General features: G+C 45.7%; 1 protein-coding gene across 2 annotated transcripts in view; it reads right to left on the reverse strand.

Annotated features, from left to right (window-relative positions):
* LOC146859657 (astacin-like metalloendopeptidase) overlaps positions 1-19,528 on the reverse strand; it is a 564,873-nt gene that overhangs the window by 118,839 nt on the left and 426,506 nt on the right. For both annotated transcript variants that reach the window (XR_014979326.1, XM_085646717.1), the window contains exon 11: positions 3,897-4,015. Coding sequence is in view for 1 of the 2 variants with exons in the window: in XM_085646717.1 (XP_085502843.1) it covers positions 3,897-4,015 (119 nt within the window). In the remaining variant the exon portion in view is untranslated. The remainder of the gene's footprint in view (positions 1-3,896; positions 4,016-19,528) is intronic.

Genomic DNA, 19,528 nt, shown 5'->3' on the forward strand with positions numbered 1-19,528 from the left:
TATAAAAAAAAGTCAAGAAGCATCAATGGAACCAATTTATACAGGGGTGGGATGTGGGCACATAGTCCAAATACAAGAGTCCACTGTCAAATTATAAAATGGAGTCAGAACCCCTAAGTGAAATAACGGTTCCAACTCAGGTTCCTGGCTTTGGGGCAAAAGTCACTGGCCATTCTCATTCTCTGTTTTGACAATTATATTCAGGTACACCTCCGATGCATACATGAATTTGCCAATTTAAGACTTGACACCCAGCAAGAAGAAAGAAAAAGAGGAGGAGCAGGTGAAACAGTGAGGAAGGGCGAACTTGGAGGTGGGGCAGGTTGGGGCAGCAGACAATACATAATCAAGCAGTCAAGGAGGTGGTAGCATGTTAAATTTTGTAGCTGTCAAAAGACTTCTTCTTGAAGCATCTGGAGCTCTCCCATTAAGTACCGGACCACGCAAGAGAGTGCTCCCTGAGCCTTTGCAACTGGCATCATCTCCTTGAATGCAGCCACTGATACTGACTCAGTTGGAAGGGATTAGGAATCACAAAAGAGGAGTGGGATGTCAGGGAAAGAAGTGTCCCTCAACTCTTGCTCTTCCGGGCATGCAATTTGAGTAAAGGTTAATTCAGGTGGTGCTGCTCAAAGCCCTGATGGAATGGGTGCTCCATAGTTAAGAAGGGACTGGGTACAGGCTTAAATGGTGCGTGGCCTTCTCTAAAAATGCCACTTTTTGTTGGTCAAGACCAGGAGGAAAACCTACATCTTCCTTCCTCTGTCTGGTGGTGCACACATCCACTGCCCCTGCCCTCCAGCAGACCGATAAGCCACCAACCGTAGTCTCTTGGTGGCAGATAATGTAATTCTCCTAGCAGGTGCACTACCCTTGCTGATGTTAGGTTTCTCCTTCTCCTCACTGCTTCTACCAAGTTGGCGTCCCTGTCTCTGAGCTGAGCACCTCTGCTCTTGCCCCTTGTCCTGCTTTGCTACTGATTGGCCAGCCTGGTGCACTGAAACGCAATTAAAAAGGTTGTGTTTATTAAATTATTGGGTAAATACTGTATATCTCAATAATTGTACCTTACAGTGTGGACACATTACTAAACTACTCATAATCCTGTGTTTTCAATGGAACATTTTGTGAATAAGAAGTTCTTAAAATTACTGATTCATAACATAGATGAGTTATCAGCCGTTCAAAGTATGGAAAAGTTAGGGTAAGCGTTTAGTATTGTGAAAAATAATTTTTCACCTATTGGAGATTTAGGTTCACAACAGCTTTCACACAATGTTTATCTTCAAGAAAAACATTTTTCCACCAACCTACAAGGCATCATAAAGGAGGTTGAACTGTTATATAGATGCGACCCACCAAAGTTCAGCTCATCATTCGGTAATTGTGTGAACATATAAAGAAAAATATTGGAGATGTATGTTGGTTATTAATTAAGGTAAACTGATTAGTAGTCAAGAGAAAGAAAACAAATACTAAATATGCATATCATTAAATGTGAACTAGCTAAACTTTCAGACAACCACAACATGTTAAAGAAAATAAGAAAGGTTATGTTAAAACTCACAGTGAGCACAACAGGACAGCAATCTCAAAATTCACATACACCTATGTGCCAAGTACATGTGTACATGTACTTACTGTTTCTCTGCTGCTCGAACACATCCCGCTGAGCATGGAGGATCAGCCAGGCAGCTTTCAGGACCCTCCATTACAGTGGTGTCAAGAGGGTTGGCCCATTGATGAAGGTCCTCCCAGCCCCTATGGCACAGCTTCTCCCACCAGTTGTGGACACACTTCACTACAGTATGTGGTGATGTTCCTTAAGACTTGACCCTGAGCTGCATTGCTCAGCTCTGTATCAGGTCCCCAATAAATCTGAGGGCACTTGGCTACGGAGCGCTAATTAATGATGGTTAATACAGTTCTGAGTTTCAGAAAAAGGGGGACTTTTTCTTCCGTCAGCCACATAGGGACACGATTTGACAAAGGAGCAGCAGGATGGAGGACAGTGCTTCTTTGAGGAAAAGATAGGCTCACATTGAAAACAAAATGTCTGACTTCTTCCTAAATGTAATTTCCTGTTTATTAGCATTAGGTGGGTAGCTCCACCCAGACTGCAGAATCTTCATTTGGGGAAGGGGACAACCAACATGTACTAAAATAAATCCTAATGTGAGACAGTGACAAGTTCACATTAGGGAAGGGCCATGTATCTATTGTATCTTTTATGTTATGCTTTTTTGTACGTTTTCACTAAAACATGAGTGTAGTATGTGAAATACAGTGACTGATAGCATGTTGCTCAGGATAAGTTAGCAATGGTGGAGAAAACTAATGATCACCTTTTTTTTACCTTGAGCATAGGATGTTAGTTGGTGACATTAAGCAAATCAAATGTAGTTGTCTGAGGATGGTGATTATGAACAGTTTGTTAGCTGTTCCATCTTCCGGTTGTATGACTGCATTCCGCCTGCGTTTATCAAGCATGTCCTTCTGAAAGCCGTCATTAGAGCGAAAGCATCTTAAGTACGCATTTGTTCAGCACGCAAGTCGTTATAACGATTTGCCTTGGGGGTGGGGGGCGCTGGTTTTGGAAAGCTTCATTTGCTACTGACACATGTAACATATGCAGCAGATGGGGCATAAATCTTCAAGCATGTTTCATTCCTTAACTGCTAACAGCACCATACACAAACTTCAACCCCTCCCTAAAGTGCTGTTGAAATTATCCCATGATCAGATCTTGCACTTACGGCCCCTGTGTTGTTCACATTTAGAAGCAGGCACTGATGTCCCCAAATGACCCCTTGATTCTCAAACTTCTGTTAAAGCCAAAAGTGGTACCAAACTGACACGCTTACAAAATGTGATAAATGAGGTATGCAAAATAATTTAGGTACCTCAACATATTTGTTGAAAATAACATAATTTAGAAGATCAAGATTTGAATAGAAAGCAAGAGCCACCAACCTTGTCCGCCCTTCTTGCAAGCGCCCCCAAAGCTGTGAAGAAGTAGCAGAAGTTGTGACCTTTTATAGCTGAGTGAATCAGCCAGAGTTAACTAAATTATCCAAACTGGTTAGCTAGGCTGGGTGTATCTTATGAGCAGGAAAGTTTGGATACATGGAACATTCGTCCAGGCCTGCAAGAGGAGGGAGTCACAGTTCATATTTCATTCTTTATGTCCTCTGTAAGCCTGGAGGAGCAGGCTTTACAGGTTGCATGTGTGTACCCACCACTGGACAGTCACATGTGCACTGGGGTACACTTTGCAACCATTGACAGTGGCCAAAATGTCGCCATTGTGGGTGTGGCTTGTGCAACCCCATGCTCTTGCATGTGAAGCACATGCCCCGACTGTGTTATACTGCCAATGGTTGTGTGATTAAAAAATTTCAACACTCCACCCATCATCTTGTTGTGTTTGCTAGGTTCGCCCTAAGTGGCCAAGGGTATTACCAGACGTGGGTCCCTTGCTCACTGTGCCCCTGGATTCAAGCTAGCCTGGCTGATGAGGAGAGAAACCCTGAACTGTCCCAGGATACTTGTTTTCAGTCCAGGAATGACCTGGCCTGGCAGTTTGAGCTAGACTGTTCCCATGAGGAGCACGGGCAAGACTAATTTGCATATGGCTGAGTCCAAACTGGGGTGGCATAGTGAGCAGAAGAACGATGGATTAAACCCAGATCTGTGACTGGAGTTGAGTGGTTGAAAAGTTTCAGCACTCCATCCATCATCTTGTGTTTGCTAACAAAGTGATGTGTGGCACAATATTCATACAATGGGGGCTGCTCTATGTGAAATTACAGACTGACTTCAAGGACTCCCTCAGATGACATGGCCACTGTTCAGTCACCATTCCCCCTCTCATCCTGCATGCATGCCCCCCTTACCTTGAACTCGGATGGGACCACGATGACCCAGGAGCAGTTGGTTGATGGAGGATAGGCTGCAGGGTAATTTGGAGATAATATGCTTCCATTGGATTTCGTCATCGTGCTGCCACACTGCGCTATAGAACGAGGAAATGTATTAGCTGTAACCTGAAGATTTTCAGATATAAAACTGTAGATTGTCTTTAGCACATGAAGAATACATCCCACCGGAAGCACAGACGGCTAAAGTCAGCAGCACCAAGCCTGCTTACCATGGGAAACAGCCTTTACCACGCAACCGTTACAACGCATGCCATTACATTGCATGCTGTTGCAACGAAAAAGGTGTGCAGCAGTGGGTAGAAGGTGTTGGATTTAACTTCAACACCTTTCCTACTGTTGCACGTACTGGAGTTGGAATAGAAAATGAATCTGTTCCAAATTCAAACGCTCCCCCGACAGAAAGTCAGGGTAAAGGTTGGCGTTGCAACTGCATGCGATGTAATGGCATGCGTTGTAACGTCACATATTCGCTTACCATCGTTTACTCTGCAAATACAAGCAGGTTCTAGACAGTTCTCAAAGGCTCTTCCCTCTGGAAGCCATTCATTGGCCATCCAAGACTTTTATAAAACATCTTGATTGAGGAAATACTGAAGCTCTTTCTGTTAGAGGAATTAGCACTACATAAATACTCCCATGTAAATAAATGGATAAGTAACTTATTGTGTGAAATGTTAGGCTGGAAAGGGAATTCTGGTGATATTACTGGCGTCTAATTAATGGCACAATATCATAATGTGCAAAATCCTCTTAAAGCTCAGAGTATGGTCTCTCTACACACCCACCAAGCTTGCTCAGTTTTCATACAGGACACATAATCAGAACATGCATCCCGAGTATCAATCTGGTTTATTTCCCATGCTAACACCGAACACACATCATGCAAATGGAACTATGGTTAAATGGCACACTGAATACACAGTATGAAGACTGCATATGTTGATTCAATGCATTCTGCTTAGCTACTGAGCATACAGTGGGTACCGGGTGTTGTGTAGTTTCTAGGAATCCCCAGTAACTGCGCGTTTTGGATGACCTAAACTGAGGACTTGGTGTCCAGACTGCCTCCGGACACCCCCACAGGATATGTCAGCTGCTAGACCAGCTAGCTCTACAGCGCCACTACCACCCCCCTGTATCTTACAGTGGTTTAGGTAGTTTCTGGCAACCACTTTACATGACAACCCTGATTCCTCAGGGATCGTGGAAAACAGTGCATTACTTTTCGCTCAGTAACTTGTGCTAACTTATTCTCAGAAAACACACTGGTTGGCCGTTAGGACGGTTTCGATAAGTATTTATTGGTCTAACGACAGGCTTGTGCTGCGACAATTAGGAGACAGAAGCTTACAAAAGAAATCGCAAGTGCTAATATGGTAAACAGTAGATACATATCTACCATAGTGCTAAGAAGATGAACATATACAGTACAGATAAAACAGTAAAATTTGCATACTCCTATAATGCGTGCCCTAAGTAATTTGCCTAAATGTACAGAGCCTAGATCTGTATGTGTAGCATGTATATGTGCATATGTCTATATAATTTCAAAAAAGAGGGGGGGCAGGAGCTAGTTAATGGTCCAGTGCCTGTGCTCCTAGCTAAGCATGTATACAACAAAAGGGGGGACACTGTTCCAAGGTAAGTAGTGCAAACAGTCACTATCTTACTCCAGGGAGATAGAAAGTAAAACAAGCATTGGCATAGCCAAAAGGTCTCACCTTTGGGACCTTAGAAGTGTTTAGCCAGATCTATTGGCTTTGCCAATGTTTTTAAGCTGTGTTGTAGAGAAGTTAAGTATTAAAATGCCCATTTTTCCCCAATGCCCATTTTGCCACACAAAATGGAGGACCTAATCACCAAACAATGCTATAAACAATGCGATAATGCTTTAAAAAAATACATAATCCAAACTGCTTGTCTTACTTTGTCTGAGATTGTCAGTAAAATGACGATGCATACCATATGAAACATTCACTGCTCCCACGTCATTAAAGACACGCTTGACACCGAACCCGCTACTGCCTGCTAATTAAAACACATACAAACAGGCCAAAGACAATCATGAATGCCGATTTGCTTTAACGGACTCATAGCAGCATAATAACCAATTTTTAAGTCAATAGTAAACACTTTTTCAGAGGCAATTTAATTGAGCTAATGTTGACTGCAGGCCTCAAATTGTCCCTTGGACTGCGGGAGCTGTTTGCCAGCGAGGCTGGCAGGAGAACAGCCAATCCCAGTTGACAGGTTGTGATAACTTCTTTAGCTGTCAGCTGTGCCTCCTTCCAACTAGGCAGCGAATGGGTGCGCTCTAGGACCAGAGGGAAGCCAGTGGATCCTCTGCTGCTCGTTCCCAGTGACATCCTAACATTACTCACCAAGATAGAAATTGACCAGAAAATGATCAAACCAAGTGCAATATCGCCTTCTCCGAGACAGTTGACAAAGAACATCAAGTCCACTAGAATTGGGTTTAATATTTCAAGATCTGACAACGCATTGAGGCCACACCGTGGGAAAAACAATAGTTCACTCTTTCACACATCACATTCGTATGTGAAATGAAATGCCAAAAGCGCAAGTAATTACTGAACACTACTCCTTTTCAACACAGCATTATATTACATGTCATGATCTCGCAGCCACGGAAAATTTGTCTGACAATCAACCATGGCCTTGTAGAACGTCAAACTGCTCCCGACGCGACTCGCGCACCCGGCTTGTGACAGCTCTGCGAGGCAGAGCGGCCCTACAGAAGGAACAGGCTGCGCGCAAAGGATGCAGGGCAGTCGGGAAGTACAGTCAACTATTTCGGCCTCTGTACAACAACGCGAGTCCCATAAACCACCCAGCACCAGTGGTTAGAATTGTCTGCCTGGCTATAATTCAGGAAGTAGGGGCTGGAAATGAAACGACTGTCCAAGGTGGACATATAACAGGTAAATCCATTGGTGTAGAACAGGAGACGCAAGCACAAATCCCAGCTGGTCTGAAAGACGTCACCGATCAAAGCCGCATACGTGGCGGCCATTTCGAATCGGGAGTACTTCTGTTGGCTTTTGTGGTCAGATTGGCTTTGTGTAATGACTAACTATGAAGTCGCCGTGCTGCTCAGAAATCATTTTTACTATTAAAATCGAGTTCTCTGCAACGTTTAAAAACACTGTCATAGTATAAAACATAACTGAAGTTAAAACATAATATTGCCACAACCCATGAAGAAAGGTAACCGCGGGGAATGCTTGAATTGTGCCTACCCGAAACAGCCAACTGGTTTGCAGGGGCCGGTGTGCCCGGTATAAACACACATTGGGCACAGATTAACGTAATTTTTTTATGTTACATAAAATATTGTAGTCCTCCTTTTGGATTAATGCTCCCGTGTGTTGCTGACTGCAGCAGATAACAAGCCCAATTCTCCTCAGAACCAAGCTGAAAACCAAACGGACACCCTACTAAAAATAGCCCAAATGACTATCGACATTAAAAATTGCTAAAAACATAAACAATATAAACAACGAAGCGGAAGGCGTAGCGCAAGACGTACCTCCAATACAACTGTGGAATTAAGTGGAGGTGGGAAGAAGAAAAACTGTATTTAAATGTAATTAGCTATGGTGCAGGAACTACACACAGGCAAACTGAAACAGAGCAGAAACAAAGAATTAAAGTAGTCCCCATAAAGAACAGACAAAGAACTGTAGTGTGATGAGACAGTACTCAGTCGCTGCTGCATGGGAGGAACGTAAGAGAGAAAGGAGGGACAAAGAGGCAGGACTGACCACTAGCAAGCAAGGATTTTTGAAGGACACTGAAACAAACAAATCAAAAGATGGGTGATGGCTTTAACCCAACATAAGAAATTACAATAGGTCTCGAATATGTCCAACAAACTCCGGGGCGCCATTAACTCATTGAAAGAGGATGCAACCATCATCATCAAGCCCGCTGACAAAGGGGGCGCCACGGCCATCCTCGACCTCGAGGCCTACGAGAGAGAGTGCTCGCGGCAATTGCGTAACACTCAATATTATGGAAAACTAGAATCTGACCCTACGGATCATCTACTGGGGAAAGTCCGGATCATGGTGAATGAAGCAACAACTGAAGGATGGATCTCACCCAAAGAAGTGGCATTCTTAGTAAGTCGAAATCCTAAGATGCCTTATTTCTATCTTCTACCAAAGCTCCACAAGGGCATCATCCCCTCTCCAGGATGCCCAATAGTATCGGGCATAGGATCTCTCCCTGAACCTCTGAGTCAATTTTGTGACTTTTTTCTATGTCCGTTGGTTCAGGCAACACCTGCATACCTAAAAGACACCCGCGATGTCCTGAACTTGATCCAAGAGATCAATGATGACAATACAGAGGAGATCAACCTACTTCTCACACTCGATGTGGAGGCACTATACACGAACATCCTCCAGGACGCCACCATCAAGGTAGTGGGGAACCTGCTATGGGAGGCGGACCTGCCTACCAATACACCGGCCAACTTCATCATCGATGCAATCACAATGGCATTGACCAATAATTTGTTCATGTAGAAGACCACCACGTACCACCAAGTACAAGGCACTAGTATGGGGAGTACCTTCACGCCGAGCCTGGCTGGACTTTACATGTCCCATTTTTAAGCCACCAACATTTTCACAGACACCAATACCTTCCAAAAAAACCTCATCACCTGGAAGAGGTACTTCGAAGATGTCCTAATCCTCTGGAGAGGGATAGAGACGGCCGCCGTGACATTCCACGAGTGGATCAACAATCAGGATCCCCACCTACATTTTACCAAAACATCCAGTGAGAAGGCTATTCCCTTCTTGGATCTAGTGATAAGCCTCAAGGATGGATACCTACATACCACAACCTACAGAAAGATGACCGACTGTAACAGTCTTCTGAGCTTTAAGAGCAGTAGCGGTCCGTGGAGGGAGTTCGGTGGGGCAGAGAGGCGGGGCGGGAAGGGGCAGGGTGGGGAAATATAAACACCGGAATATGGATGAACGGAGGTAAGTACACATTTAAATAAATAAAACAAATTCCTTTGCGCGCGCTGCATTGCAAAATGCGATGCAGCGCGCGCAACGAAATTCGTTTTATTTATTTAAATGTGTACTTACCTCCGTTCCTCCATATTCCGGTGTTTACATTTCCCCACTCTGCCCCTCCCCCGCCTCTCTGCCCCACCGAACTCCCTCCACGGACCGCTACTGTTTAAGAGCTACCATCCAAAAGCCCTAAGGGAGAACTTACCGTACAGCCAGTTCTTAAGGATTCAACGTAATTGTAGCAGGATACAAGAGTTCGATTCTCAAGCCAACCTGCTGGCAAAACAATTACAGGAAAGGCACTACCCCAGGAATGTGATCTTGAAGGCAAAAAAATGTGCTAGAAACAATAACCGGCAGGACTATTGGAGACCAGGGAACCAGAAACCAGTGATGTGATCAAGTGCGTCACCACGTTTACCCCGCTATCTAACGAAATAACAAAGATCATTAACCGCAACTGACTCCCTGGATCTGGATCCCCCTCGTTTTGTGTTCAAACGCACTATGAACCTCCATGATCAGCTGGTAAACACACACCTGAGCTAGAAAAGAAACCACCAAAAACCACACTATGGAACCTACCTGCAGTAACAAGACACCACGCTTGTGGTACTTGTGGGGCTTGCTCGTCAACAAAACACACTAAATCACTACAACCGGATGACTTTTTGTGGGAGCAGCGAAAACGCACTAATTGTAACACCACTAATTGTGTATACATTATTACCTGTCCGTGACTACTTAGATACGTGGGGATGACAGCCTGACCCGTGAAGGTGAGGATCAGCGAGCACAAGAGTACCATTAGACGCAGAACTACAGCCACAAAGAGGACCAATCACTTCCTTGACAAGGGACAGCCCTGTGAGGCCATACAATGGACTATTCTAAAAGCAGACCCAGGTTGGAACAGCTCATCACTTCTTCCCCGCGAACAACGGTGGGTGCACCGCCTCCGTACTCACGAACGAGGCCTGAATGAGGAAATACCATGGACTGAACTTTAGCCACCGGCTTACAGTATCGCTATACAGGCCTGCACTTATACTCCTAGCTTGTGCACAGACATTGTTACTGGATGCCCCCAACAGGTATCCTAAGACTGAACCATGCTAGGGTTAGGGTCACATCTACACCACCCTTCTGAGCGGGCCCTCACCGCTCACCTACCTACATGCAAATCCACTGGCTTGACTACTGTCCTACAGTTAGACCTGAACGCTTGCCCCTTACACCCAAATAATCAGTAACAACCACGTTCTGACTTAGCTCTTATGTTAATCCCCATGTTCTCTGTAGGCACTGACCAGTGACCTACCACTCCCATACCTTTAGGAACGCACAGTCACTTTTGAACATCCCCAGGTTCAGTGTCCTGATAAGTAGGAGCCCACTTCCCTCCTTGGGCTCAACACAAGTCTTAAATTATCATTTTTCAAACACCTAGCATCCACCAACACGCCAAGAAACAGTCCCCATCTGAATAATTTTTGACACCCTTGTATTTCTCTGAGGGCTTTTTAATATTGGATTAATACTCCCATAGTTGGGCTCATATCATACTTGTGATAACACCTGTGTTCGAGGCATATGAGCTGTAGATTACACACTTTTGCATAGATCGCCATCTGGTGTTGGGCCCGGATGTTTGCAGTTTGTTTTTCCTCTTGGAAAGTCTTTGGAAGTCACAAGGTCAGTGACTCCTCCTTTGGATCGTATTGCGCATGGGCTTCGGCTCCATCCTCAGATTGTTTTTTTCCGCCATCGGGCTCGGATGTAATCTTCGCGCTCCGGTTCCGAACATTTCCAGTTCGACGATCGGAGCGTAATCCTCACCTCACATCGCGGTATTGTTTCGATCGCGATCTCTTCAATTAACGCACCTTCTCATCGACAAATCTTCGGTTCCAGTCGTCGACGGCGGCCTTCGGGCCTACCCAAGCTCCGGTCCCGGCTGATGGAAAGAACTCCATTCAAGAAGTGCCCTCGATGTGGGTCCAAATTCCCCCACACCGATCTTCATGAGGTGTGCAACCTCTGCCTCTCCCCTGAACACGAGGCTCAAGACTGTCCGGCCTGTAAGTCTTTCAGATCGAAAAAGACTATTCGGGACCGAAGAGCCAGACGAAACATGGCACAATCCTCGACCTCCGTTCCAGTCGACATATTCGGAGACGACATCGAAGATCCGGGACAGCAGCGCACCGAAGAGGACCTCGTCAGTGCTTCCGAAGCCGACGACTCAGATGTGGAGGACATCACTCCGGCGCAGAGGGTCGTGAGTAATATACCCCCCCCACACCCGCGCCGACACCCAAAAAGGTTTCGGTCACGCCTTTGCCTCCGGGCCTAGGCAAGACCAGAGACACTGCTTCACACACCCCACCTTCGGGCCCAGTGAAGAAGCCAAATAAGCCTCGAGCCAGCCTGCCAGCGGTGCCGAGAAACACACTTCGGCACCGAAAAAGAAACTGGCCTCTACCTTGACACCGAGCTCCGCACCGAAGTCCTCGGGGCCGAAACCCAGCGCTTCCGTACCGACGCCATCTTCGGTACCGACCAAACCCCATAAGGCCCTCGGCACCGACACTTCCACGCCGAAGCCCACCTCGGCGCCTACCAAGAAATCAGAGGTTCCCAAGCCCAGTGCTAAGCAAACTGGCATGGACAAGCCTAAAAAGTCATCGTCCCCGAATGTTGAAAATTGAAACAGCGATATGATTAAGCATTCACTAAAGACATGAATCTCCCTTCCTTAGACAAAAGTTTCTCTTCTTATGTTGACCAATGTCTGGACTCCATTTTATATTGTCATGTCTCCACATGCTCTGCACGAGAAGAGTCCTATCTTCGTGTTAGTTGCTCTTGTAATCTGCCTAGTAACAGTCTATAAATAGCTCCTTTGTCCGTCTGGCGCATGCCCAGACTTGACCACATCTGTTATCAGTTAGTCCTCGCTTGACCATGTTTTCGCGGGCTTAGGAATGTGTTAACTCCGCCCACATATTGATTCTGTATTGAAAATGTCCATAAAAGGTAATGCTTTTCGCTTCATGTTGTATCCACCCACTTATGAGCCCCTCTGTTGTGTATAAAAGGGGACCGTGTACGCAAGTTCTTTGTGCTACTCTATGCAATACTGAAGAGTGTTGTATAGGTTGTAGGACCACCCTTAAGGGTTAATAAACTCTGTCTTTGTATTTGCAGTTTCCGTGCCAATTTCCTTCTAGTTTTCGTTACAGGAGAGCGAACCCTTGTATTCTGCGGGCCTAGCTGGGGCCTGTATTCATCAATTGGCGCCCGTCACGTGGGGCTCATCGGCGACTCGGATGCCCGAAGGACTGGTCGTAACGAAGGTGAGGAATTTGGCCGGGGATGTGATCACTGCCAGTGGCGTTTTAAGTCCTGGCATCCCGAGGTTTCTTCCTTCCCTTCCGAACTGACCTTCTGGGTGGCGCCGGTCCTCAACTGAGACCTCTTCTGTCGGTTTGCCGCGACAGCCGTTTGGGCGAATTTTGGAACTTGGCAGTTGGAATCTGGACACTCTTGATTGGTAAGAACCGTTGTATGGTACTTGCTCCGAGTTTTGAAGCCTGGGTTGGCTATTTGAGTTTGATTTGTGATGACCGGTCATATTTTGTATTGATTATTGTGAGAATATATGCGTTGCAACACATATAGGCAGGTAATGTGGAGATATTTCTCCGGAGCTGTGTAAATTTGAACGGCGCAAAGTTTAAGTGCCTTTTTTGATAATACTGCATATTTTGCATTATTTTTGAGCATGCCTGCTTTTAGCGCACTCCGTAAGTGGTGCTGCTGCTTTGGAAACCGGTTAAACCTCGAGGAATCTGCTCCAGCCCCGCCAGAGGGGACTCCTAATAGGGATATGTATGTGAAGCATGGTCTTTCTTCCATAATGTACAGCACAGTGTGGAGGAAATACACCAAAAAGGATCCTGAGTTGCCATGGCCTTTGTATGGATCGTTTGACATGCGTAAGATTGAGTATGTGGAACAGTGTATGTGTAAACGGCGTGCTCGTCAAGACATGTTTGAATGTGTTCGGTTATGGGTGAAGGAAGTGCGTGAGCGAGAGAAACGTAAGAAAGCGCTGTTTGATAAAGAGCAACGGAAAAATGATCATGTGAGAGCACAGGAAGCGAAGCGAAGCGTCGGGAAGAAAGAGAATTGGCGGAGAGACAAGAGGAAGAACGTAGGTTGCAAGTCTCGGTTCAATATGCTGTCCGCCAGCCGCTTTATCCTGTCCTTACTAATCTTGAAGATGATTTTTATTTATTAGATCGCTCTCCGCCCCCTAATATTCTGATGTTTTCGAGCCTGATGCTGTAGTATCAGATGCTAAAGCATTACGTAACGGTGTTTTTCCTCCCTCTCAGGCACCTGATGCGGTCCGACGGCTGTTTGCATTGCGGGACGCGGCGTTTGAAATTAAAGAGAGAGCGCGCCTAAAGACAGGGGAGGAGGAGCAATCGGATTCACGTATCGGCGGAGACCAATCATCTACCTCCCATTCAGATAAGAGTGAACTAGTGCATGCTAAACCAATGCGAGAGGCGGCACCTTTGTATGTTCCTCCTAAAGGAACAGGTACTAGCTCCGACATGTCTTCCCCCGATGCTAAGGGTTATTTTGTGTATAATTGGGTTTATACTCCCTGGCATAGGGCTGATGTTATGGCACTAAAGAATGCATTGCCTGACCCCCGCAAGAATCCAGCGGCCTTTTACGAAGAAGTCGAAGGAGCCTTGAATTCTTGTACTATGACTTTAGCAGATATAGATTTGTTCTTTGGGCTTATCTTACCACCGGATATGTGGCGATCTGTGCGGAAGGTGGATGATCAAGCCGCTTTCAAGGCCAAGTGGTCTGAGATTGAGGATGAGGATAGGGAGAGAAAACCCGCGCAAAAACCGCCCCAGATTATTTTAGATCTCCCCGCTGCTATTTTGACCAAGTTGAAAACAATTATCCCCCCTAAAAAGATTGACTGGAATATGTTAGCTTCATGTAAACAGAAGGTAGATGAATCCGTTTCAGATTTCTTTACGCGCTTTGAGGAGACATTTCATGATTTTAGTGGTCAGTCACTTACGGATGATACGGGTCGACATCTTTTTGTTGATAAATATGTGGCGAATTTATTACCGGGAATAGCAGCTCGTTTAAAAGCGAGTGAAAGTTCTTGGTCCGCTTCGTCTCCGGCATCCCTCCTGACTATGGCTCAGTATTATGAGCATCAGGAACAAGAAGCGAAGGGGCATGAGGAGAAGAAATCGAAAGATTTGAAAACAAAGGTGATGTTAGCACAAGTGTATGGTCCGCCTCGTCGGGGTGTAGACAGAGGTAGAGGAGGATTCTATGGTCCCCCTTCCAGTCGGTCAGATGTTAATAGAAATCAATGCGCGTATTGTAAACAGTTGGGTCATTGGGCTAGAGATTGTCCGGTATTATATGCATCTCGTCAGGGACGTGGTCAGGGACCACCGAGAGGTAGAGGGGGCTTTTCGAATTTCAGAGGGAATTCTAATGATCGTGCTCACTTTGAACCTAACGTGCAGCAACGAGATAGACCTAATGTATTTGATCGGCATAATCAGTATCAGATGTCTGGGAATGACCGCTCTGGGTACCATGATTCACAGCATGCATAGGATTGCGTTGGATGGGGGTTGGAATCAGTTGAAGTACCGGTTGATCAGAAGGGTCCTTATGTTTCAGCAAATGTCTTGGGTTCTACTGATCGGTTTCTAGTTGATACAGGAGCCACTCGCAGTGCACTGTCCAAACAACTGGTTCCGAGGGCTCCCCCATCTGGCTTGGTGGTTACATCGGTAGGGTTTGATGGTACACTCTCTCGAAGCCCTCTTTCCCGACCTCTTGCATTCCAGGTTGACCACTTTTCTGCACCCTGTCCGTTTTTGCTCGCTCCGAACACACCCGACAACATTATGGGTCTTGATATGCTTAAGCACTTCAGAGCTACGATCCGCTGCTCCCCTACTGGGGTACGTGTGATATTAAACGATAATCACCCAATGGCAGATCGGATGTGTGTGGTTACGGAGGATACTGTATTAGCTTCGCTCCCTCATTCTTTGTGGGCCACTTCGGATACTGATGTGGGACAGATGGTGATTCCGCCTGTCCACATTAGTGTCCAGGAGGGTGCAGTGTTACCGCGCCTCCCTCAGTATCGTATTTCCCAGGAGGGGGAGGAGGCACTCATACAGATTGTGCAGGATTTGATTAAGGTGGGAGTAGTGGAAGAAGTTCCCTATAATGTTTGCAACAGTCCTATTTTACCCATTTTGAAGAAAGATACCGATACTAGGGTTTATCGTTTTATCATTGACTTAAGGGAAGTGAACAAGATTGTGATACCCCAGTATCCAGTGGTTTCTGATATCACGACGTTACTTACTCTGGTCCCGCCAACGGCGACCACGTTTCTTTTCCATTCCTATTCACCCTGATAGCCGATATCTTTTCGGTTTCACTTTGAATAATAGGTCTTATAGATTTTGTAGAGTCCCTCAGGGTTATACAGAGAGCCCTAGTATTTACAGTCAAGCCTTGAAAAGACAATTGGATTCCTTTGTTCTGCCTGATGGTGTCGCCCTTATACAATATGTCGACGACATCTTGTTGGCGGCCGACACTCCTGAGCTGTGTGAGAAGTGTATGTTATCCTTGCTCTCCTTTTTGGCATCTCACAATCACAAAGTGTCGAGGAAGAAATTGCAATTCTGTAGACCAAAGGTGACTTATTTGGGTCACCTTTTGTCTAAGGAGGGGCGTGCACGCACACCAGATCGTATTCAAGTAATTTTGAACACGCCAGTACCTTCCACACAGAAGGATGTGCGTGCATTTTTGGGTCTTGCTTCTTTCTGTAGGCAATGGATATTGGGGTTTTCACACATAGCTAAGCCATTGTTAGCACTCTTGACAAAAGACACTCCGATTCCTCTTCCCTGGTCAAATGAGTGTGAAATTGCCTTTCAGCAATTGCGACAAGCCCTTTGTTCGGCACCAGTGTTAGGTACCCCTGATTATACGAAGCCCTTTTCACTGAATGTGCATGAGAAAGATGGATGTGCATTATCAGTATTAGTATAGATGCACGGCGACAAGCAGCGCCCTTGTGCATATTTTTCAGCTGTACTTGATCCTGTTGCCCGAGCATTGCCTGGTTGTTTTCGCTCGGTTGCGGCGACAGCTGTGTCAATACGCCAAAGCGAGGGAATTGTGTTATCTCATAAGTTGTTGGTATTAGTCCCCCATGCTGTTGATGCCCTGCTTAATCAGACAAAGACGCAACATTTGAGCAGTGCCCGTTTAACGGGATATGAGTTGACGCTTTTGGCTCCTCATATTACGTTAAAGAGGTGTGCAACGTTAAATCCAGCCACATTGTTGCCGTTCCCGGAAACTCAGTCTGAAGCACGAAAAGCACATGACTGTATTCTTGTGACTGAGGAACAGACAAAGGGTCGTATTGATCTCCAGGATACGCCCTTTACAGATGTAGATGGAGAACTATGGGTGGACGGATCATGCCTGAAGCTACCAGATGGTACGACTTCAGCAGCGTATGCAATTACCACATTACAAACAATAGTGGAGACAGCACGCATACCGCAGAAATCAGCTCAAGCAGCGGAACTGATAGCATTAACACGAGCATGTGAGCTTAGTGCAGGATTGTGTGTGAATGTTTATACAGATAGCCGCTATGCCTTCGGAGTAGCGCACGATTTCGGCCTACTCTGGAAGGAGAGAGGCTTTCTAACGTCACATGGAGCACAGATAATGTACGGGGAGTTAGTTCACAACCTTTTGACTGCATTAACATATCCAAAGAAGATTGCTATAGTTAAATGTAGTGCCCATAAGAAGGTGGTTGATAAAATTGGAGAAGGGAATGCTTTGGCAGACCGAGTGGCACGAGAGACTGCGATGCAGCCTGGGGCTACTGCAATGTATGTTGTAAAGTCGCAGGCAGAAAGATGGCACGATGCAAGGAGAGAAGTGCTGGAAATACAGAGGACCGCTTCCGATAAGGAACGGGAGCAATGGTCCAATGATGGAGAATTAGATGATGAAGGGTGTTGGAGAAGTAAGCAGATGGATAAGTGGAAGTTACCCACAGCCTTCGTACAACCTATGGTTCAGATGGCACATGGACTAGCGCATGTCGGAGCTTCCGCAATTGTTAAATTACTCACACGAGTTTGGGAGCATCCGGAGATCGCTAGTACGGCAAAGAGGGTAGTGCAGACCTGCATGATTTGCCTGAGGTATAACCCTGGAAAGGGTATGCGAACTCCAGCAGGAAGATTTGCGACACCTACTGCACCCTTTGAGGTTTTGCAGATGGATTACATTCAGCTTGAGCGCTGTAACAATTTGAAGTATGTTCTAGTAGTGGTTTGTGCCTTCAGCAAATAGGTTGAGGCATACCCTACGAAAGACAATACTGCAATGACTACAGCCAAGATGCTATTGAAGGAGTTTTTCCCTCGATATGGTGTTTGCAGATTGTTGTGGAGTGATAACGGACCTCATTTTATAGCTGACGTTATCAAGTATGTCCTGAAAGGCCTAGGCATTACTCAGAAGTTCCATGCAGTATTCCACCCTCAGTCTGCGGGATTGGTTGAGAAATATAACGGTACTTTGAAGCTTAAGATCGCGAAGATCCAAGCTTCGACTTCTTTGACTTGGCCAGACGCTTTACCGCTGGCATTATTGTCAATTAGATCGATACCGCATTCTCGGACCGGTCTCACACCCTACGAGATCGTGTTCGGACGCCCAATGAATATTTGGGGTCCACCAAAACCGCAGTCAGTGTATGATGTACCTTGTGTAATGATGAATGATTATCTGGCACAGTTAACGGATAATTTGGTTTCTATTCATCAACAGGTTCGAGAGGCGCTCCCTGATCGGTCCACAGGTGAAGGTCATAATCTCCGACCTGGCGATCAGGTCATGATAAAAGTCTTTGAAAGAACGAACAGTCTGGAGCCGAGATGGGTTGGTCCTGAGCAGGTCTTGCTTGCAACGAGGACAGCTGTGCGAGTTTCCAATCGGAAGAACTGGATCCACTCTTTGCACTGTCGTAAAGTGCCGCCTGGATTGGTGGAGCCTGCTGTGTTGACCGACCATCGAGAAATCCTGACTGCGGAGAAAGGCCGTGCTGTGGAACCGAACGACGCTGAGGAGCTCTTCCCGGACCAATCGATTCCTGGATTTTTTTGTATCCAAAGACTTTGTCAGAACGGCCCTTAGGTTAGTGAAACGGAGAGCCAATGTGGCAAGGGGGGGGATCAGCCCTGCATTAGTGTAGTGACACCCGGCTTGGCCCGCTGGTGAAGAAATCAATGGCTGCCTAAGGGGAAGAGTTCTGACAAACCTTTTAGTTTCAGGAAGATATTGACTCTTTATTACAAGATGGAAAAGAAGAAGATTCTTTGTGCGACGAGTTTTATTATCATTGTAGCTATTGTTGGTATAACCACATGGTTTGTTGAAGACGTGACTCCTGCCCGTGAGTTGCTTGTTTTAACCACTCCAGTGCCTGAGGAGCACTACTTTTATACCCTTCCGTATCAAGAATTGAAGCATCGTCAGTCTTATTTGAATAACACTTTCATCCAGATGTTGCATCATACCCATGTTGCTACGAATGCTACGAACTGTTGGATATGTGGTATGATGCCAGCTCATCAGAAGAAAGGAGGAACGCCGTTCATACCTCTTCCATTCTCTCATAATGGCTCTTGTAGAGCATGGTACACTTTGCTTTTTGCCACACGGAAACCTACAGTGGGACGATTACTTTTCAGACTTAATAGGGAATGTCATCAAGATAAAGATGGCTATCCACAAGCGAATGGGACAATCTGGGAATGGGAAGAATATCGACCAGACAATGAATCGATCCCCTACATTTTCACGAACACTAGAGACACTGCAGGGAAGGAACACTTCGTGATCCAAGTGGCACAAGCTCAGGCGGACCTGTGTGTTCAGAGTGTGGGTTATATTCCTGTTGGTGTTAGTGACTGTATTATTGTTCTAAACATTGATGGGTTAAACAATAGTACTTTCTTAGCCTCCCATAATACATACTTCGTATGTGGGAATAAGGGTTATTATCGCTTACCAGCCGGCTGGTCCGGAGTATGCTATGTAGCATTTTTATTACCCCCTGTATTCTTAGCACCTGCATCCTATCATAAAGATTTGAAATTGTTGAATGATGTAACTGTAAATAGATATAAACGTACTCTATCTATTGATGATGTTGATCAAACTGATACTAGTTTACAGCAGTATGTTGATTTTAACTTAGGATTGTTTTTCTTTGTTGGAGCTGCCCTAAATAGTAGGAAGGTTCGAAGGTTAACGAGAGTTGTAGAGGCTGTGACGAATCAAACCGCTGCTGCTCTTGGGAATCTTACGGAAGAATTACAAATTACTAGAATTGTT

Source organism: Triturus cristatus, chromosome 3_1 (assembly GCF_964204655.1).
Source record: "Triturus cristatus chromosome 3_1, aTriCri1.1, whole genome shotgun sequence".
Lineage (NCBI taxonomy): Eukaryota > Metazoa > Chordata > Amphibia > Caudata > Salamandridae > Triturus > Triturus cristatus.